The sequence below is a fragment of the Mobula hypostoma genome, chromosome 22, assembly GCF_963921235.1.
Source record: "Mobula hypostoma chromosome 22, sMobHyp1.1, whole genome shotgun sequence".
NCBI classification, from domain to species: domain Eukaryota; kingdom Metazoa; phylum Chordata; class Chondrichthyes; order Myliobatiformes; family Myliobatidae; genus Mobula; species Mobula hypostoma.
This window is the reverse complement of record NC_086118.1, coordinates 3,622,255-3,646,335: the sequence shown is the minus strand read 5'-3', so window position 1 is coordinate 3,646,335 and position 24,081 is coordinate 3,622,255. Positions and strand designations below refer to the sequence as shown.

General features: G+C 47.3%; 1 protein-coding gene across 1 annotated transcript in view; it reads right to left on the bottom strand.

Annotated features, from left to right (window-relative positions):
• The window catches only part of LOC134336618 (unconventional myosin-XV-like), a 315,256-nt gene that overhangs the window by 273,458 nt on the left and 17,717 nt on the right, over positions 1–24,081 (bottom strand). Inside the window, exon 3 of the mRNA XM_063030961.1 lies at positions 13,114–13,177. Coding sequence (XP_062887031.1) covers positions 13,114–13,177 — 64 coding nt within the window. The remainder of the gene's footprint in view (positions 1–13,113; positions 13,178–24,081) is intronic.

Sequence of the window (24,081 nt, the reverse complement as noted above, 5' to 3'; positions counted from 1 at the left end):
AATATTCCACACAGACAGACTGACAGATATCGCTCCATACAAACAGGCTGAATGGCATTGCCACATACAGACATACTGACATTTTCCATACAGACAAACAGACTGAAAGTGCCCTATACAGACAGAGACTGACTGACATTGCCCCAAACAGACTGACATTGCCCCAAACAGACTGACATTGCCCCCATACAGACTGACTGACATTGCCCCAAACAGACTGACATTGCCCCCATACAGACAGACTGACATTGCCCCATATAGACAGACTGACTGATATTGCCCCCATACAGACAGACTGACATTGCCCCATACAGACTGACTGACTGACATTGCCCCATACAGACAGACTGACTGACATTGCCCCGATACAGACTGACTGACTGACATTGCCCCATACAGACAGACTGACATTGCCCCATACAGACTGACTGACATTGCCCCATACAGACAGACTGACATTGCCCCATACAGACTGACTGACATTGCCCCATACAGACTGATTGACATTGCCCCATACAGACAGACTGACAGACAATATTCCACACAGACAGACTGACAGATATCGCCCCATACAAACAGGCTGAATGGCATTGCCACATACAGACATACTGACATTGTCCATACAGACAAACAGACTGAAAGTGCCCTATACAGACAGAGACTGACTGACATTGCCCCAAACAGACTGACATTGCCCCCACACAGACAGACTGACATTGCCACATACAGACAGACTGACATTGCCCCATACAGACTGACTGATATTGCCCCAGACAGACTGACTGACATTGCCCCATAGAGACTGACTGACATTGCCCCATACAGACTGACATTGCCCCATACAGACTGACTGACATTGCCCTATACAGACAGACTGACATTGCCCCATACAGACTGACTGATATTGCCCCAGACAGACTGACTGACATTGCCCCATACAGACTGACATTGCCCCATACAGACTGACTGACATTGCCCCATACAGACAGACTGACATTGCCCCATACAGACAGACTGACTGACATTGCCCCTTACAGACTGACATTGCCCCATACAGACTGACTGACTGATAATGCCCCATACAGACTGACATTGCCCCATACAGACAGACTGACATTGCCCCATACAGACTGACTGACTGATATTGCCACATACAGACTGACTGACTGACATTGCCCCATACAGACTGACATTGCCCCATACAGACAGTCTGACATTGCCCCATACAGACTGACTGACATTGCCCCGTACAGCCTGACTGAATGACATTGCCCCATACATACAGACTGACTGACATTGCCCCATACAGGCAGTCTGACATTGCCCCATACTGACTGACTGAATGACATTGCCCCATACAGAGAGTCTGACATTACCCCATTAAGGCTGACTGACATTGCCTCATACAGACTGACTGACATTGCCCCATACAGACTGACCAACTGACATTGCCCCATACAGACTGACTGACTGACATTGCCCCATACAGACTGACTGACTGACATTGCCCCATACAGACAGTCTGACATTGCCCCATACAGACAGACTGACATTGCCCCATACAGACTGACTGACTGACATTGCCCCATACAGACTGACCGACTTACATTGCCCCATACAGTCTGACATTGCCCCATACAGACAGACTGTCTGAATGACAAAGCCCCATACAGACTGACATTGCCCTATACAGACTGACTGACTGACATTGCCCCATACAGACTGACTGACAGACATTGCCCCATAGAGACAAACTGACTGACAATGTTCCACACACACACACACACACACACACACACACACAGATGTCGCCCCACACAGACAGGCTGAATGACATTGCCCCATACAGGCAGACTGATATTGTTCCCATACAGACTGACTGACTGACATTGCCCCATACAGACTGACTGACATTGCCCCATACAGACTGACTGACATTGCCCCATACAGACTGACATTGCCCCATACAGACAGATTGACTGAAAGTGCCCCATATACACAGAGACTGACTGACAAATCCTCATACGGACAGACTGACTGACAATGTTCCACACACACACAGATATTGCCCCGTACAGACAGACTGACTGACATTGCCCTATACAGACAAGCTGACTGACAGACATTGCCCCACACACACACAGACTGACTGACATTGCCCCATACAGACTGACTGACTGACATTGCCCCATACAGTCTGACGTTGCCCCATACAGACTGACATTCCCCATACAGACTGACTGACTGACATTGCCCCATACAGACTGACTGACTGACATTGCCCCATACAGACAAACTGACATTGCCCCATACAGGCTGACTAACTGACATTGCCCCATACAGACTGACTGACTGACAATGCCCCATACAGACAGACTGACTGACAATATTCCACACAGACAGACTGACAGATATTGCCCCATACGGACAGGCTGAATGACATTGCTCCATACAGACATACTGACATTGCCCATACAGACAAACAGACTGAACGTGCCCTATACAGACAGAGACTGACTGACATTGCCCCCATACAGACAGACTGACATTGCCCCATACAGACAGACTGACTGATATTGCCCCCATACAGACAGACTGACATTGCCCCATACTGACTGACTGAATGACATTGCCCCATACAGAGAGTCTGACATTGCCCCATTAAGGCTGACTGACTGACATTGCCCCATACAGACAGTCTGACATTGCCCCATACAGACTGACTGACATTGCCCCGTACAGCCTGACTGAATGACATTGCCCCATACATACAGACTGACTGACATTGCCCCATACAGGCAGTCTGACATTGCCCCATACTGACTGACTGAATGACATTGCCCCATACAGAGAGTCTGACATTGCCCCATTAAGGCTGACTGACTGACATTGCCCCATACAGACAGTCTGACATTGCCCCATACAGACAGACTGACATTGCCCCATACAGACTGACTGACTGACATTGCCCCATACAGACTGACATTGCCCATACAGACTGACTGACATTGCCCCATACAGACTGACTGACTGACATTGCCTCATACAGACTGACTGACATTGCCCCATACAGACTGACCGACTTACATTGCCCCATACAGTCTGACATTGCCCCATACAGACTGTCTGAATGACAAAGCCCCATACAGACTGACATTGCCCCATACAGACTGACTGACTGACATTGCCCCATACAGACTGACTGACAGACATTGCCCCATAGAGACAAACTGACTGACAATGTTCCACACACACACACACACACACACATGTCGCCCCACACAGACAGGCTGAATGACATTGCCCCATACAGGCAGACTGATATTGTTCCCATACAGACTGACTGACATTGCCCCATACAGACTGACTGACATTGCCCCATACAGACTGACATTGCCCCATACAGACAGATTGACTGAAAGTGCCCCATATACACAGAGACTGACTGACAAATCCTCATACGGACAGACTGACTGACAATGTTCCACACACACACAGATATTGCCCCGTACAGACAGACTGACTGACATTGCCCTATACAGACAAGCTGACTGACAGACATTGCCCCACACACACACAGACTGACTGACATTGCCCCATACAGACTGACTGACTGACATTGCCCCATACAGACTGACTGACTGACATTGCCCCATACAGTCTGACGTTGCCCCATACAGACTGACATTCCCCATACAGACTGACATTGCCCCATACAGACTGACTGACTGACATTGCCCCATACAAACTGACATTGCCCCATACAGACTGACTGACTGACAATGCCCCATACAGACAGACTGACTGACAATATTCCACACAGACAGACTGACAGATATTGCCCCATACGGACAGGCTGAATGACATTGCTCCATACAGACATACTGACATTGCCCATACAGACAAACAGACTGAACGTGCCCTATACAGACGGAGACTGACTGACATTGCCCCCATACAGACAGACTGACATTGCCCCATACAGACAGACTGACTGATATTGCCCCCATACAGACAGACTGACATTGCCCCATACAGACTGACTGACTGACATTGCCCTATACAGACTGACTGACATTGCCCCATACAGACGGACTGACTGACATTGCCCCGATACAGACTGACTGACTGACATTGCCCCGATACAGACTGACTGACATTGCCCCATACAGACTGACTGACATTGCCCCATACAGACTGACTGACTGACAATGCCCCATACAGACAGACTGACTGACAATATTCCACACAGACAGACTGACAGATATTGCCCCATACGGACAGGCTGAATGACATTGCTCCATACAGACATACTGACATTGCCCATACAGACAAACAGACTGAACGTGCCCTATACAGACAGAGACTGACTGACATTGCCCCCATACAGACAGACTGACATTGCCCCATACAGACAGACTGACTGATATTGCCCCCATACAGACAGACTGACATTGCCCCATACAGACTGACTGACTGACATTGCCCTATACAGACTGACTGACATTGCCCCATACAGACGGACTGACTGACATTGCCCCGATACAGACTGACTGACTGACATTGCCCCGATACAGACTGATTGACATTGCCCCATACAGACAGACTGACTGACATTGCCCCATACAGACTGACTGACTGACAATGCCCCATACAGACAGACTGACTGACAATATTCCACACAGACAGACTGACTGATATTGCCCCCATACAGACAGACTGACATTGCCCCATACAGACTGACTGACTGACATTGCCCTATACAGACTGACTGACATTGCCCCATACAGACGGACTGACTGACATTGCCCCGATACAGACTGACTGACCGACATTGCCCCGATACAGACTGACTGACATTGCCCCATACAGACAGACTGTCTGAATGACAAAGCCCCATACAGACTGACATTGCCCCATACAGACTGACTGACTGACATTGCCCCATACAGACTGACTGACAGACATTGCCCCATAGAGACAAACTGACTGACAATGTTCCACACACACACACACACACACACACACACACACACACACACAGATGTCGCCCCACACAGACAGGCTGAATGACATTGCCCCATACAGGCAGACTGATATTGTTCCCATACAGACTGACTGACTGACATTGCCCCATACAGACTGACTGACATTGCCCCATACAGACTGACTGACATTGCCCCATACAGACTGACATTGCCCCATACAGACAGATTGACTGAAAGTGCCCCATATACACAGAGACTGACTGACAAATCCTCATACGGACAGACTGACTGACAATGTTCCACACACACACAGATATTGCCCCGTACAGACAGACTGACTGACATTGCCCTATACAGACAAGCTGACTGACAGACATTGCCCCACACACACACAGACTGACTGACATTGCCCCATACAGACTGACTGACTGACATTGCCCCATACAGTCTGACGTTGCCCCATACAGACTGACATTCCCCATACAGACTGACTGACTGACATTGCCCCATACAGACTGACTGACATTGCCCCATACAGACAAACTGACATTGCCCCATACAGACTGACTAACTGACAATGCCACATACAGACAGACTGACTGACAATATTCCACACAGACAGACTGACAGATATTGCCCCATACGGACAGGCTGAATGACATTGCTCCATACAGACATACTGACATTGCCCATACAGACAAACAGACTGAACGTGCCCTATACAGACAGAGACTGACTGACATTGCCCCCATACAGACAGACTGACATTGCCCCATACAGACAGACTGACTGATATTGCCCCCATACAGACAGACTGACATTGCCCCATACAGACTGACTGACTGACATTGCCCTATACAGACTGACTGACATTGCCCCATACAGACGGACTGACTGACATTGCCCCGATACAGACTGACTGACTGACATTGCCCCGATACAGACTGACTGACATTGCCCCATACAGACAGACTGACTGACATTGCCCCTTACAGACTGACATTGCCCCATACAGACTGACTGACTGATAATGCCCCATACAGACTGACATTGCCCCATACAGACAGACTGACATTGCCCCATACAGACTGACTGACTGATATTGCCACATACAGACTGACTGACTGACATTGCCCCATACAGACTGACATTGCCCCATACAGACAGTCTGACATTGCCCCATACAGACTGACTGACATTGCCCCGTACAGCCTGACTGAATGACATTGCCCCATACATACAGACTGACTGACATTGCCCCATACAGGCAGTCTGACATTGCCCCATACTGACTGACTGAATGACATTGCCCCATACAGAGAGTCTGACATTACCCCATTAAGGCTGACTGACATTGCCTCATACAGACTGACTGACATTGCCCCATACAGACTGACCAACTGACATTGCCCCATACAGACTGACTGACTGACATTGCCCCATACAGACTGACTGACTGACATTGCCCCATACAGACAGTCTGACATTGCCCCATACAGACAGACTGACATTGCCCCATACAGACTGACTGACTGACATTGCCCCATACAGACTGACCGACTTACATTGCCCCATACAGTCTGACATTGCCCCATACAGACAGACTGTCTGAATGACAAAGCCCCATACAGACTGACATTGCCCTATACAGACTGACTGACTGACATTGCCCCATACAGACTGACTGACAGACATTGCCCCATAGAGACAAACTGACTGACAATGTTCCACACACACACACACACACACACACACACACAGATGTCGCCCCACACAGACAGGCTGAATGACATTGCCCCATACAGGCAGACTGATATTGTTCCCATACAGACTGACTGACTGACATTACCCCATACAGACTGACTGACATTGCCCCATACAGACTGACTGACATTGCCCCATACAGACTGACATTGCCCCATACAGACAGATTGACTGAAAGTGCCCCATATACACAGAGACTGACTGACAAATCCTCATACGGACAGACTGACTGACAATGTTCCACACACACACAGATATTGCCCCGTACAGACAGACTGACTGACATTGCCCTATACAGACAAGCTGACTGACAGACATTGCCCCACACACACACAGACTGACTGACATTGCCCCATACAGACTGACTGACTGACATTGCCCCATACAGTCTGACGTTGCCCCATACAGACTGACATTCCCCATACAGACTGACTGACTGACATTGCCCCATACAGGCTGACTAACTGACATTGCCCCATACAGACTGACTGACTGACAATGCCCCATACGGACAGACTGACTGACAATATTCCACACAGACAGACTGACAGATATTGCCCCATACGGACAGGCTGAATGACATTGCTCCATACAGACATACTGACATTGCCCATACAGACAAACAGACTGAACGTGCCCTATACAGACAGAGACTGACTAACATTGCCCCCATACAGACAGACTGACATTGCCCCATACAGACAGACTGACTGATATTGCCCCCATACAGACAGACTGACATTGCCCCATACTGACTGACTGAATGACATTGCCCCATACAGAGAGTCTGACATTGCCCCATTAAGGCTGACTGACTGACATTGCCCCATACAGACAGTCTGACATTGCCCCATACAGACTGACTGACATTGCCCCGTACAGCCTGACTGAATGACATTGCCCCATACATACAGACTGACTGACATTGCCCCATACAGGCAGTCTGACATTGCCCCATACTGACTGACTGAATGACATTGCCCCATACAGAGAGTCTGACATTGCCCCATTAAGGCTGACTGACTGACATTGCCCCATACAGACAGTCTGACATTGCCCCATACAGACAGACTGACATTGCCCCATACAGACTGACTGACTGACATTGCCCCATACAGACTGACATTGCCCATACAGACTGACTGACATTGCCCCATACAGACTGACTGACTGACATTGCCCCATACAGACTGACTGACTGACATTGCCTCATACAGACTGACTGACATTGCCCCATACAGACTGACCGACTTACATTGCCCCATACAGTCTGACATTGCCCCATACAGACTGTCTGAATGACAAAGCCCCATACAGACTGACATTGCCCCATACAGACTGACTGACTGACATTGCCCCATACAGACTGACTGACAGACATTGCCCCATAGAGACAAACTGACTGACAATGTTCCACACACACACACACACACACACACACACACACACACACACACATGTCGCCCCACACAGACAGGCTGAATGACATTGCCCCATACAGGCAGACTGATATTGTTCCCATACAGACTGACTGACATTGCCCCATACAGACTGACTGACATTGCCCCATACAGACTGACATTGCCCCATACAGACAGATTGACTGAAAGTGCCCCATATACACAGAGACTGACTGACAAATCCTCATACGGACAGACTGACTGACAATGTTCCACACACACACAGATATTGACCCGTACAGACAGACTGACTGACATTGCCCTATACAGACAAGCTGACTGACAGACATTGCCCCACACACACACAGACTGACTGACATTGCCCCATACAGACTGACTGACTGACATTGCCCTATACAGACTGACTGACTGACATTGCCCCATACAGTCTGACGTTGCCCCATACAGACATTCCCCATACAGACTGACATTGCCCCATACAGACTGACTGACTGACATTGCCCCATACAAACTGACATTGCCCCATACAGACTGACTGACTGACAATGCCCCATACAGACAGACTGACTGACAATATTCCACACAGACAGACTGACAGATATTGCCCCATACGGACAGGCTGAATGACATTGCTCCATACAGACATACTGACATTGCCCATACAGACAAACAGACTGAACGTGCCCTATACAGACGGAGACTGACTGACATTGCCCCCATACAGACAGACTGACATTGCCCCATACAGACAGACTGACTGATATTGCCCCCATACAGACAGACTGACATTGCCCCATACAGACTGACTGACTGACATTGCCCTATACAGACTGACTGACATTGCCCCATACAGACTGACTGACTGACATTGCCCCATACAGACTGACTGACTGACATTGCCCCATACAGACAAACTGACATTGCCCCATACAGACTGACTAACTGACATTGCCCCATACAGACTGACTGACTGACAATGCCCCATACAGACAGACTGACTGACAATATTCCACACAGACAGACTGACAGATATTGCCCCATACGGACAGGCTGAATGACATTGCTCCATACAGACATACTGACATTGCCCATACAGACAAACAGACTGAACGTGCCCTATACAGACAGAGACTGACTGACATTGCCCCCATACAGACAGACTGACATTGCCCCATACAGACAGACTGACTGATATTGCCCCCATACAGACAGACTGACATTGCCCCATACAGACTGACTGACTGACATTGCCCTATACAGACTGACTGACATTGCCCCATACAGACGGACTGACTGACATTGCCCCGATACAGACTGACTGACTGACATTGCCCCGATACAGACTGACTGACATTGCCCCATACAGACAGACTGACTGACATTGCCCCCGACTGACTGACATCGCCCCATACAGTCTGACATTGCCCCAGACAGACTGACATTGCCCCATACAGACTGACTGATAATGCCCCATACAGACAGACTGACTGACATTGCCCCATACAGACAGACATTGCCCCATACAGACAGACTGACATTGCCCCATACAGACTGACTGACTGACATTGCCCCATACAGACAGACTGACTGACATTGCCCATACAGACTGACTGACATTGCCCCATACAGACAGACTGACTGACATTGCCCCATACAGACAGTCTGACATTGCCCCATACAGACAGACTGACATTGCCCCATACAGACTGACTGACTGACATTGCCCCATACAGACAGACTGACATTGCCCCATACAGACTGACTGACTGATAATGCCCTATACAGACAGACTGACTGACATTGCCCATACAGACTGACTGACATTGCCCCATACAGACAGACTGACTGACATTGCCCCATACAGACAGTCTGACATTGCCCCATACAGACAGACTGACATTGCCCCATACAGCCTGACTGACTGACATTGCCTCATACAGACAGACAGACATTGCCCCATACAGGCAGACTGACATTGCCCCATACAGACTGACTGACTGACTGACATTGCCCCATACAGACTGACTGACTGATATTGCCCCATACAGACTGACTGACTGACATTGCCCCATACAGACGGACTGACTGACATTGCCCCATACATATATTGATGTATTTGTCCTCACATGTTGCCAGCTCACATATGTATCTACTTAACCTACACATAGAACCACAGCTACAATACCTTCCATTATCAATCCTGATAGTATCTCTCAGCCACCCAGCACTGCCCCTGGGAGAACAGAATAATGTAGAGGATTTCCCTGACAATAAGTGATATTTAGCCACAAACAAATTGACTGCATGCTGAGATACCTACATACGGTCACACACATATTGTTAACAATATCAAATACTCCACAACATATTCCATACATTTAAATACCAGCTTTTGTAAACTTTACATATTCATTTTAACACAAACCATATATATTGACAAATAGTTACATCTATTATATTCTCAGATTAGCATACACATACATGTATGTACATGAAAAAGTCTAAGGAGCTAGTGGTAGACCTGAGGAGGGCTAAGGTACCGGTGACCCCTGTTTCCATCCAGGGGGTCCGTGTGGACATGGTGGAGGATTACAAATACCTGGGGATACGAATTGACAATAAACTGGACTGGTCTAAGAACACTAAGGCTATCTTCAAGAAGGGTCAGAGCCGTCTCTATTTCCTGAGGAGACTGAGGTCCTTTAACATCTGCCGGACGATGCTGAGGATGTTCTACGACTCTGTGATGGCCAGTGCGATCATGTTTGCTGTTGTGTGCTGGGGCAGCAGGCTGAGGGTAGCAGACACCAACAGAATCAACAAACTCATTCGTAAGGCCAGTGATGTTGTAGGGATGGAACTGGACTCTCTGACAGTGGTGTCTGAAAAGAGGATGCTGTCCAAGTTGCATGCCATCTTGGACAATGTCTCCCATCCACTACATAATGTACTGGGTGGGCACAGGAGTACATTCAGCCAGAGACTCATTCCACCGAGATGCAACACAGAGCGTCATAGGAAGTCATTCCTGCCTGTGGCCATCAAACTTTACAACTCCTCCCTTGGAGGGTCAGACACCCTGAGCCAATAGGCTGGTCCTGGACTTATTTCCTGGCATAATTTACATATTACTATTTAATTATTTATGGTTCTATTATTGTTTATTATTTATGGTGTAACTGTAACAAAAAACAATTTCCCCCGGGATCAATAAAGTATGCCTATGACTAAACGTACACTGACACACACTCAGATCACTCCACTGCAATGGAGATCAGCATCAGTATCAGGTTTATTATACCTGGCATGGGGCGTGAAGCTTGCTGACTTTTCTAAAGAGTCTAATGAAGATAACGAATATCTCTGCAGGAAAATGCACCTCAGGGTTGTATGTGGGGACATGCATGTACTGTCATAATAAATCTACTTTGAACAAATATGTTCATTCAAATTGCTCAATGTTTAAACACCCTAACAAAAGCAATTCTCAGTGAAACCTGCTAGGCGTGGTGTTGAACCAAAAAAAACATCGTTCACTGACATTGTGGGATAACAGTAAGTGTAAATGTGAGGGAGGAGAATGCACACAACAATTAAAGTGATGAACAAGAGAAAATCTGCAGATGCTGGAAATCCGAGCAATACACACAAAATGCTGAACTCAACAGGCCAGGCAACATCTATAGAAAAAAAACAGTCGACGTTCTGGAACGAAACCCTTTGGCAGGACTGGAGAAAAAACGCTGAGGAGTAGATTTGAAAGGTGGGGGGATGAGAGAGAAACACAAGGTGACAGGTGAAGCTTGTAGGGGGAGGGACGAAGCAAAGAGCTGGGAATTTGATTGGTGAAAGAGACAGAAGGACATGGAAGAAAGAAAAAAAGGGGAAGGGGGAAGAGTACCAGAGGGAGGTGAATTGCGGACAAGGGAGAGAGGGACAAGGGGATGGGAAATGGAGAAGGAGGTGTGGGGGAGGCATTACTGGAAGGTTGAGAAGTCGATGTTCATGCCATCAGATTGAAGGCCACCCCCATGGAATAAAAGTTGTTGTTCCCCTAACCCAAGTGTGGCCTTATCCCGATAGTGGAGGGTGGCACGGATGGACGTATCGGAATGGGAAGTAGAATTAAAATGGGTGGCCAGTGGGAAATCCCACTTGTTCTGGTGGAAAGATCATCAATGCTCGGTGAAGCTGTATCCCAATTTACGTCAGGTCTCACCGATATACGGGAGTCCCCACCGGGAGCACCGGACACAGTATATGACCACGACAGACTCACAGATGAAGTGTCGCCTCACCTGGAAGACTGTTTGGGGCCCTGAATGGTAGTGAGGGAGGAGGTGTAGGGGCAGGTGTAGCACTTGTTCCAGTTGCAAGGATAAGTGCCAGGAGGAAGATCAGTGGGGAGGGACAAATAGACAAGAGAGTCACATAGGGAGTGATCCCTGTGGAAAGCAGAAAGTGGGGGGGGGGGGGAGAGATGTGTTTAGTAGTGGGATCTAGTTAGGGGTGGCGAACGTTTCAGAGAATTATGTGCTGAACGCAGAGGCTGGTGGTGTGGTACGTGAGGACAAGAGGAAACCTATCCCTGATAGCGTGGCGGGAGGATGGGGTAAGAGCAGACGTGTGTGAAATGGATGAGATGTGGTTGAGGGCAGCGTTGATGGTGGAGGAACAGAAGCCCCTGTCTTTGAAACACAAGGACATCTCCTTCATTCTAGAATGAAAAGCCTCATCCCGAGAGCAGATGCAGTGGAGACAGAGGAATTGAGAGAAGGGGATGGCATTTTTGACAAGTCGCAGGGTGGGATGAGATATAGTCCAGGTAGCTGTGGAAGTCCATTGGTTACAGTGATAAAATACTCTACAATAATATAAAATTCTGATTGACATAAAAATTACGGATCAGCATCCTGTTAAATGTAGTAAGCAATGCTCACGTAATGTATATCCCTGTGGAATCTCCTCTTCAGGCAAAGTAGCACCGAGCTCTCACACACTTCCCTGCAAATTGGACACAGCAAGTTCAGCCAATGTTACAAGAGACGCTGGATCGATCTATGACGGACAATAACTACCCACATAATACACACACAACCAAAAACCCCATGATGCCTGTGTGTCGACCCTGATGTTATCAGCGCTGAACTCAAACTGCAAAATGACACCATCTCCCTGCTAAACCTTGTGGACCCAAACAACCCAAATGCTGACCGTCCCGTCCCCCAGACGCACACGCTGGATATACTGTATCGGGAACTGTGAACTCTGGCCTCATCCGGGCAGGGTGCTCCTGCGCCGTGAGGGATCGGCGCTCCGACTGCTGGGGGGGTGGGGGCTGGTCCCGATCTCAGTATGCTGGGTGTCAGGAGGGCGCAGGGGAGGAGAGGTTCCGGTTGATGTGCGTGTCGGACCCAGGCCTCGGGGGACCACGAGGGAGAGGGAGAGGGTCCCGCATAATATGAGCCATCTCGCGGGGATGCCCGCCGTGCCGTTCCGGGACGCTCCGAAGCGTTTCTTGTTCGGGCTGCTCCCGCACACCCGCCACTTCCTCGCCTTCGCCTGCCGACCCGACCGGACTCGCCGTGGCGATCCGTGTTCCCATCTGACAGCGGAGGAGGTCCGCAGGGGTGCTTCCCCTGTCCACTGGGGACCTGGGGTGGAAGGTGTTGCATCGGGCAGACCCGGACAACAGGGTCAGCGACACCCGGTCCAGCTGTCCATTCCGCGGGCAGGAGGAGAGTGTATCGCGCGTTTACGTTGCAGCCACGGTTTGAGTTTCTCAAGGGGCTGGTGAAGTTCTGGCGGCACTTGAGTCCCGCGCCCCTCATTACAGGCACCCAGTTCGGAAGGGTGGGGCGTGAGGAGCATCTCCTGGTGGGCTTGGTCCTGGGCCTGGCCAAGAAGGAGGGCGCTGCCCGGGAGGGGCGACTGCCTGCCCCTTTTACGATGGCAGTCCGTGCCCGACTGCCCCTGGAGAGCGAGCACGCGGCGCGCACACTGGGGAATTTCCGTGAGCGGTGGTCCCCCGCGGTCTAGGCTGTTTTATAGACGGTAGTAACCATATTTTAATTTCAGTACGTATTCTTACTGTCTTGTAAATATTGATTGTCTGTACGTGTTATGAATAAACCTGGGGGGGGGGGGAGACGGGATGGTCGGTGTGGAATTTAGAGTGACCATCAACGTTTGTATCGCGGTATAGGATGGTGATATGTGGGTAGGTGATGGATGGACAGTGCATGGGGCATGGGGAGGTCAGTAATGGATGGTCAGAGTGTCACATGGCGGGGCATGGGAGCAAGAGTGGACCCAAATGCAAGACACATCTTGTGAGGTTAATTTTAGTTTATTGTTCGATACCAGGAGAGCTAGGCAGGAGCAGGAGTAGCGAACTGGACAAGGACTGAGGACTACGACTAGGCTGGGACCAAGGGTCTAGGTTAGGACTCGGAATCGGCTCCCAGAACAAGGGGAGACATGAAGAGGCTAGGATATGGACTCCGAGCCCGAGACTGGGCAAGGACCCAGTATCTGGGTCTTGCCTCGGGCTCAGACCCCAGAACCAGGCATGGACATGACATGGGCTAGGGAGAGGAGGAACATGGAAAACAGAGCCTCGGTCTCGAGAGAGCAGGTACATGGAACCATAGACACATACACAGAACAGAGAGCCGGGACCCCTCCTTGGGTGCAGGACATAGGGCCGGGACTCACACACAGAACAGAGTCAGGACCCCTCCTTGGGTACAGGACATAGGACTGGGACTGGCACATAGAACAGAGAGCCAGGACTCCTCCTTAGGTACAGGACATAGGGCCGGGACTCATGACCCTCCACAGGGCAACGGCAAGACGGCCTGACTTACCCCATGGAGGCGAGGACAAGACAAGACAAACACGAATGAACACCAGACAGTACCTATCTAGCTCCGGCGGTGGAACTAGACCGAAGTGCAGGCGGGGGCTGCAGACAAGGGCTAGAGGCGAGAGGGGCATAGAAGGGATTCAGACAAGTGGGTAGGACAGGAATCACAGACCGCCAGGGCCAGGACTTGACTTGGAACCTCCGGGTAGTGGCGAGCTCTCGACTCGGCCCGGGAACAGTAGACAGCGGTTCTTGATTCCCTCTGGTGGGTTAACTGACGGACCGACCTCGGTAAGGAAACTTTGCAGGCTCGCTTCGGCGAGTTAACTGGACAGCGTTGCTCCGGTGAGGAACGGCAAATAACCAGCACCCGTTTCGGCCAGATAACATTGGCACGCCGTGACCTTGCAGACACTCCTACGCCGAACGGCTGGAAGCCGGATACTATAAACTACCGGTTCAGCCGAGTGTTAATTGCCTCTAATCACCAAAGTTGAGGGACACGGGAAAACAGGGAATCAATGGTCCAGATCGTAACATAAACAAGCTAAATTTAAAGGGACCCCGATCCGGACCATGACACAGAGATGGGACAGTAAGTGTATGGGTCAGTGATGGTTGGTTAATGTTTTGGTAGGGAGATGTTCAGCGTCAGTATACAGTATCTTTAGAAAACTAATAGAGAAAAGAATTAAGGGTAAAAATCTAAACTGCTGTGGAGGGAGGGGATGGTGAACATCTCAACTACATCGGACTGAGAGTGTAGAGATAGTAAGGATACAGAGGTGAGACCGGCTTGCAGACGACATGTGGAACCAGATGAGGAGGCGATCATAGGCAGATGTAGCATGTGGCTAAGTTGTTCTTTTGCCTCTGATTTCAGTGTCTGCAGACTCACATGCCTCCCATTGACAGGACTGGAAAGGACAGTAAGGAAAAGCAAGGGATGGTACTAAACAAAACTAGTGGAGTCATTGATTATTCAATGCTAATTCAGCAGTTTAGTGCAGGAGAGAAAGGAGACAACATGATATATGACGTGAACAAATGTTGGCAGGAAGCTAACCTCTCAACTATAGCAGATTAATGTTGGCTAGATTTTAATCTCTTTGTTGCATCAGGAATAAATTTTATTGGCTCGAAGCAAATTGTATTGTCGCTTCACTTTGTGTGTGTGTGTGTGTCTGTCTGTCTGTCCCCAATGCATATCAGATAACATCAGATAAAAGGTCTCTGCAATGCTGTCAACCATTATTGATAGATACAAACACAAAATAATCTGCAGATACTGGGGTCAAAGCAACACTCACAACACACTGGAGGAACTCAGCAGGTCAGGCAGCATCCATGGAAAAGATCGGTCAATGTTTCGGTCCTGACGAAGGGTTCCGGCCCGAAACGTCGACTGATCTTTTCCATGGATGCTGCCTGACCTGCTGAGTTCCTCCAGTGTGTTGTGAATGTCTCATTATTGATAGATAAATGTCTTGACTTGCACAAGGACAATACATATCAATATGTTGTTAACTGCAATCCTTAAAGTTACAGTGATATTTTTCCAATATTTTTAGATTTTATACAGATGACTGGCTGGCTCTGACCATAAACTGACCCTGAGCCTGACATCTGAAACTACATCTTCTGACTTGGCCTCCTGACAGGCTTCTCACCTGGACCTTGAAATGACTGACCCATATTTTGATATCTGACCATTCCTGGCAGCCTCTGACTGATCAATCAAACACACCACCTTTACATTTACACACATAGATACTAACTGATGGACAACAGTCAACTATGCAGTCTACCCTGAGGTCCAAGCAGAATACGCTGAAATTACAAGCAGGAACCCTGGAGCATCATAAATTACCCTTATCTCCCAACACTATCACAACAGGTATAATCTCCAAGGATGGAGTTCAGGGCATACAAGAACAGAATATCCAGACAACTCCTCTCCAAGCTGTGCAGATGTCAAAGCCAGCCCATGAGATCAGATGGACCAAGTGAACTTAAGTCCATTCAGTTTCTTCATGACGTCATTCCTGCACAATTAACAACTTGTTCAGCACCATACTGAATTCTTGTCAGAATCAGAATCAGGTTTATTATCACGGGCATGTGTCGTGCAATTTGTTAATTTAGCAGCAGCAGTTCAATGCAGTACATGATAAAGAATAAAAATAAATAAATAAGTAAAACAGTTGTATTCGTCCATCGTCGTCATCGATGAGGACCTCGACACCATTATGATGGTGTCGAGACTAGCGCGTGATTCGGATTTAAGTGAGGGAGAGTTGTGCAGCGTCAGTCTCACTCTCTCTTCCCAATTCCCATCTGGATCCAGTGGCAAGACAGAGTCTAGACGGCTGGAGATGGGACTAGGCGCAGTGGATGACCAGGATGTCTTCTGTGTCTTGTCCTGCTCTACGCGTTCCACGACGCTTGCAGAGACCGCCTTCTTGACCATTGGAGTGTATGGGGTGTCAGGGAGGGGTAGCACCTCTGGTGGGGTAACATGTTGCATCCTTTTCAAGGCGGTTAGTCCACCTTTGGTCCTCACCTGACACTCAGCTCTCACCTGTGGCTCCCCGTAGCTGTTTGCATGCGACAGCGGCCACACCCCGGGCAACGGCTTCGACAAGCCGGCTAAACCAGGTGAGGGTAGCCGACGGGTCTCAAACCCTCGGTGAGATAGGGAGTTGTCTATCCCAGCATGTGAAGCAGTAAATCAATTACAGTAGGTATACATATGTATACTGAATAGATTAAAAATAGTGCAAAAACTATATAGTTTTTATATAGTTTTTAAAAAGTGAGGTAGATGGGTTCAATGTCCATTTAGGAATTGAATGGCAGAGGGGAAGAAGCAGTTCCTGGATTGCTGAGTGCGATTCAGGCTTCTGTACCTGCTTCCTGATGGTAACAATGAGAAGAGGGCATGCCCTGGGTGACGGGAGTCCTTAATGGACATCGTCTTTCAGAGGCACTGGTCCTATGGAAGCTAGTGCTCAAAATGGAGCTGGCGAATTTTACAACTTTCTGTAGCTCCTTTTGGTCCTGTGCAATAGCCTCCCACCCCCACCATACCAGACAGAGATGCAGCCTATCAGAATGCTATCCATGGAACATCTGTTTGAATGTTTTAGTTGACAAACCAAATCTCTTCAAACTCCTTATGAAATATAGGTGCTGTCTTGCCTTCTTTATAGCTGCATCTATATGTCAGGACCAGGTTAGATGCTCAGAGATCTTGACACCCAGGAACTTGAAGCTGCTCACTCTCTCCACTTCTGATCCCTCTATGAGGATTGGTATGTGTTCCTTCGTCTTACCCTTCCTGAAGTCCACAATCAGCTCTTTCGTCTTACTTACGTTGAATGCCAGGTTGTTGCTACAGCACCATTCCACTAGTTGGCACATCACACTCCTGTACGCCCTCTCGTCTCCAACTGAGATTCTACCAGCAATGGTTGTACCATCAGCAAATTTGTAGATGGCATTTGAGCTACACAGTCATGTATATAGAGGGAGTAGAGCAGTGTGCTAAGCACACCCTGGTGGTGTGCCAGAGTTGATTGTTAGCGAGGAGGAAATATTATCACCAATCGGCACAGATTGCGGTCGTCTGGTTAAGTGAGGAAGTCGAGGATCCATTTGCAGAGGGAGGTGCAGAGGCCCAGGTTCTGTAATTTATTGATCACGATTGTGAGAATGACAGTGATAAATGCTGAGCTATAGTTGATGAACAGCATTCTGCCATGGGTGTTTGTGTTATCCAGCTTGTCTAAGGCTGTGTGAAGAGCCATTGAAATTGCATCTGCCATTGACCTATTGTGGTGATAGACAAATTGCAGTGGGTCCAGGTCCTTGCTGAGGCAGGAGTTCAGTCTAGTCATGACCAGCCTCTCTCATCACTGTCAATGTAAGTGCTATTGGGTGACAGTCAATAAGGTGGCTCACTCTACTCTTCTTAGGTACTGGTATAGTTGCTGCCTTTTTCAAGCAGGTGAGAACTTCTGACTATAGCAGTGAGAAGTTGAAAATGTCCTTGAATACTCCCGTCAGTTGGTTGGCACAACCTTTTCAGAGCTTTACGAGGTACTCCATTGAGGTCTGCCGCCATACGAGGGTTCCCCCTACTGAAAGACAGCCTGTCATCGGCTTCCAAGAGAGAAGCCACAGGGTTACAGGGTCACAGGATCACAGCACAGAAGACGTTGAGCTCATCTGGTAGTGAAGCATCACAGCCATTCATGCTATTGGGTTTCGCTTTGTGTGAAGTATTGTCCTGCAAACCCCGCCAGGGTTGACGTATATCTGATGCCACAGATCGAGCCCTCAGCAGACAATGTACCTCCTGGTTCATCCATGGCTTTTGATTTGGGGGTATAGAGCAAGTTTTCATAGGCACATTCACATCTACACAGATTTTAATGAAGTCAGTAACAACTGCAGCATAGTCATCCAGATTCTTTTTTTTATTGAAGTTCATCATCAAACAAACATTTCCACAAGATGTATTTCAGATACTGTACATATATATCTGTTAAGGATCCGGCCCGAACACTGGGTCGAAGGGTCTCTGCTGGTAGCTCTGGATCACAACAGTCTTTAATTTCAGTTTTCTTTTACCTGGCCATGTGGGTTCTGGCCCAGCCCCTTTCCTTTTTTGGGCTTCCTCCAATTACCTGCTTGTCTCCTCATTTGCACCCACCTGTTTCTAATTTTCACTCATGACCCTGTCCATTTAAACCCCACCTTGACTGGTATCCTCTGCCAGTTCATCCCAGTTCTGAGCTGTGTCGTTCCAGCCTGTCATTGTGACTTCTGCCAACCGATTTTTGCCTGATTCTGTGTTTTAGACTTTGCCCGTTCCTGGACCTGATTTTTGCCTGTGCGCTCTGGGTTCTCTGCCCTCGCCTGACTGCCTTTCCTGGTAACACCTCTGCCTGCCATTTCAGATTCGTGCCTGCCTTCTGTTTTTGAAAGACTGTTGCCTTTGTGCTCCCTAATAATCCTGATGAAATAGTATTCATTGGTCTGCACTTGAGTTCCGCCGAAACCCGACAGAACCAGACAATATCATATAATGATATTTGTCACAAATCTCCACATAATATTTATTTGAGGTATACGCTTACAGAAAGGAGAGGAAAGAAAGAACAATCAAAAGAAAACTATGTACAAAGTAGGGAGTGAACTTCTTTTCACAACATATTCATTGACTTGTGAGAATAAAATCAGGCCTATGAGGTGTTATGTAGTGAAACCATTTTTCCCAGTATGAATCAAATTGTTCCAACTTATGATTAACAGATGCTGTTATCTTCTCCATTTTGTAAATGTCCATTGCAATTTCCATCCATACATTTAAAGTTGGGCTCTCCTGTGATAACCATTTCCTGGCAAGGGTCTTTTTACCAGCCACCAGCAGTACATTCATTAAATATTTATCTCTTTTCAACCATTCTTGAGGTATATATCCAAAATATACGGTCTTACTCTCTAAGGGTATTTCACGTTTGAAGATGTCTTGTAGGGCGTTATGTATCCCACTCCAATAGTCTTTGATAACGGGGCATTCCCAGAAAATATGATAATGGTTTGCATTTTGATTTCTGCAATTTCTCCAGCAAACAGGGAGGTTACTATCACAATGGGATTTCTGAGAGGGTGTAATAAAATATCTTATCAAGTTTTTCCACCTGAACTCTCTCCATTTCTGTGAACAGGTACACTTCCATTGATACCTCCATATTATTGTCCCGTCTTCCTCAGATATTATTATCCCTCCTTCCAACTCTCATTTTGTTTTAATGTATGAAGTCAAATGTGTTTTGAGATTTGACAAACCCTTATACACGCTTGAAATGATTCTACTACCGTTGTCTGAATTATATGCTTTTCTAAATAGCTCTATCAGACATGTACTTGCCTTGGTTACATTTTTAACCCTCCTATTAACATACTGTCGCATCTGTAAATACCGGTAAAAGTCTTGTTTTTCTAATAAGTGTTTCTCTTTGAGCATTTCAAAACTGAACAGTGTTCCTTCTTTCATTATATTGCAAATAGCTGTTAATCCTTTAGCTGTCCAGTCCTTAAATCTAGCGTCCAGTTTATTCGGCATAAAATCCAAGTCATATGCACACCATTTAAGAATTGCAATGTCTCTCTCTAGTTTATATTCCTTTATAATAGTTTTCCATATTTTAAGAGTCCATTTCACCCACGGGTTATCAATAGTATTTATGTACCTTTGTAGGTTGTTATCAGCCAAAATTGCCTGTATGGGGATGGAAAGTATCCCCTCCTCAATGTTTTTCCATTGAGTGTCATATGATGGGTTGCACCAGCATATCACAGCTCTCAACTGTGCTGCGAAATAATAATCTCTGAGAGAAGGTAGGCCCATTCCCCCTCTTCCTTGGCTAATTGCAAAGTTTTGATACGAATCCCGTGTCATGGTCTGGATCGGGTTCCCTTTAAATTTACTTTGTGTTACGATCCGGACCGTTGTCTCCCTGTTTCCCTTTGGTTCCCTGTTTTCCCGTGTCCCTCGGGCTTGGTGATTGGAGGCAATTTACTCTCGGCTGAACCGGCAGTTTATAGTCTCTGGCTTTCAGCTGTTCTGCGCGAGAGTATTAACAAACTCACTGAAGGTACTGCGAGCTAATGTCATCTGGCTGGAGCAAGCCTAGTCTCCTCCTGAAGCAAGTGCCAGCAAGCCGCCTTCCCTTGTCAGTACGGGTCAGTCAAAGTTAACCCGCTGGGGCGAGTCAAGAGCTCGCCGCGGCTTGGAGCGTACTTGAGCCCAGTTATAGTTCTGTCCATTGTCGTGCCTCTAAAGGCGTCCCGGCCCTGTACCCTGGAAGGGTCCTGACCCTGTTTCAAGAAGAGTCCCAACTCCATCCTGTGTCTAAGGAGGAATCTCGGCTCAGTGTTTTATGTCCTGTGTTTGAGTCTGTCCTGTGAATACGAAGAGTTCCTGGCCCCGGGGGCTCCAAGCATCAGGTCCTGGCCCCGGGAGCTCCAAGTTCCACATCCTGTCCCTAAGCCTAAGTCTGTGTTCCTGCTCCTAGTCTGTGTCCTGTCCATGTGCCTTGTCCTGTAGCCTAGCCACGTCTTGTCTCCAAGCCCGAGTCAAGACCCAGATTCTGGGTCCCTGTCCAGTCTCTGGCTCGGAGTCCTTGTCCAGTTTCCTAGTTCCTTGACCTGGTCCCACTTTCCTAGTCTTAGCCTTAGCACAGTCCCTGTGTCCCAGACTTAGCGTAATGGACAAGGAACAGGCCCTGGACTATTTCCCGCTTCTGCTTTGCTCTCCTTGCAACGAGCAATAAACTCAATTTAGTTTACCTCACATGGTGTTTTTGTGTCTTGTATTTGGGTCCACTCCCAATGCCCCCCCCCCCCCACTGTGACATCCTGGGCCTTTTACCTTGCCATGTATATCTTGATAGCATCTTGTTCCATTCATTGAATTGATTTTGGTTAATCTCTATTGGTAGGGTCTGAAAGAGATATAGTAGTCTGGGCAGTATATTCATTTTAATAGATTCAGTCCTTGAACTGAGACCAAGAAAAGGAATTAGGTTCCATCTTGTTATATCTTCCTTAATTTTTTATATATAGGCTAATAATTGCATTCTGATAATTTTGCCAAATCTTTTGGCATAATGATGCTCAAATATTTGATAGACTCTGTTTGCCATGCCCAAGGATATCAACTTTCAATTTCTCTTGGTGGGCTATAATTATATGAAAGTAGTTGGGTTTTATCTATGTTGATCTTGTATCCTGATAATTGGCCATATTGTTCAAACGATTGCATCAATTTAGGTAAAGAGTATGTTGGTTGCCCTGGATAGATCAAAATGTCATCCGTGTAACAGGCCAGTTTATGCTCTGTCCCTTTAATAGTAATTCCCCTGATATCTTCATTTTGCCTGATGTATTGAGCTAATGGTTCCAGATATAATGTGAAGAGTAGTGGTGACCATGCACAGCCTGTCTCGAGCCCCTTTCTAGGGTAAAACTATTAGATAAATATCCATTGATTTTAATCCTAGCAGTAGGATTGTCGTATAGTGCCTGTATAGTTTTGATATTTGTGTCATGTAGACCAAATCTACGTAAAATTCTGTAAAGAAAATTCCAATTAACCGAATCAAATGCCTTTTCAGTGTCCACGCTTACCACTATTGCTTCAATTTCATTTTTTTAAATATGATCCATAATGTGAAGTGTCCTTCATACATTGTCTTGTGTTTGGCGTTGTTGTATAAAATCTGTCTGATTCTTATGTGTCAGTGTGGGCAGAAACTCTTCTAATCATTTGGCCATGATGGAGGTAAATATTCTATAATCCACATTAAGAACAGATATTGGTCTAAATGACCCACATTCCATTTATCCTTGCCTTCTTTCGGTATAGCTGAGATTATTGCCTCCTTCCAGCTGGGTGGCACTTCTGCCTTTCTTAGAACCCAGTTCAGTGTGGGGAGCAAAACAGAAATTAACTCATTTCTAAACTCTTTACACCACTCTGCCATATATCCATCTGATCCTGGTGACTTGCTTAATTTAAGCCTACTAATTGCAGTTTTTAGTTCAGCTTCAGTTATGTCAGTCATCGTTCTGCTTTGTTCTTTGCTTAAAGTGGGTAACTCTAAAGAATTCAGGAACGTGTCAACCTGGGCTATGCTTCCCCCTGGAGCTTTGGAATACAGAGTTTTGTAAAACATTTTAAAAGCTTCTTGAATTTCACTTGACTTATTTTTTTTATCACTTTTGTTCTTGGATCCCTAATTCTATGAATTATATTTTCTGCTTTTTTTTTCAGTTTCCACGCCAGTATTTTCATAGATTTAGATCCACTTTCATAGTGTCTCTGTTTCAGAAACATTAATTTTTTTCTAATTTCTTGTGACGCCAAACTATGATTTCACCCCCCCCCCGTCTTTCTCCCTAGACCTCCTGTCCCATGATCCTCTCATATCCCTTTTGCCTATCACCTGTCCAGCTCTTGGCTCCATCC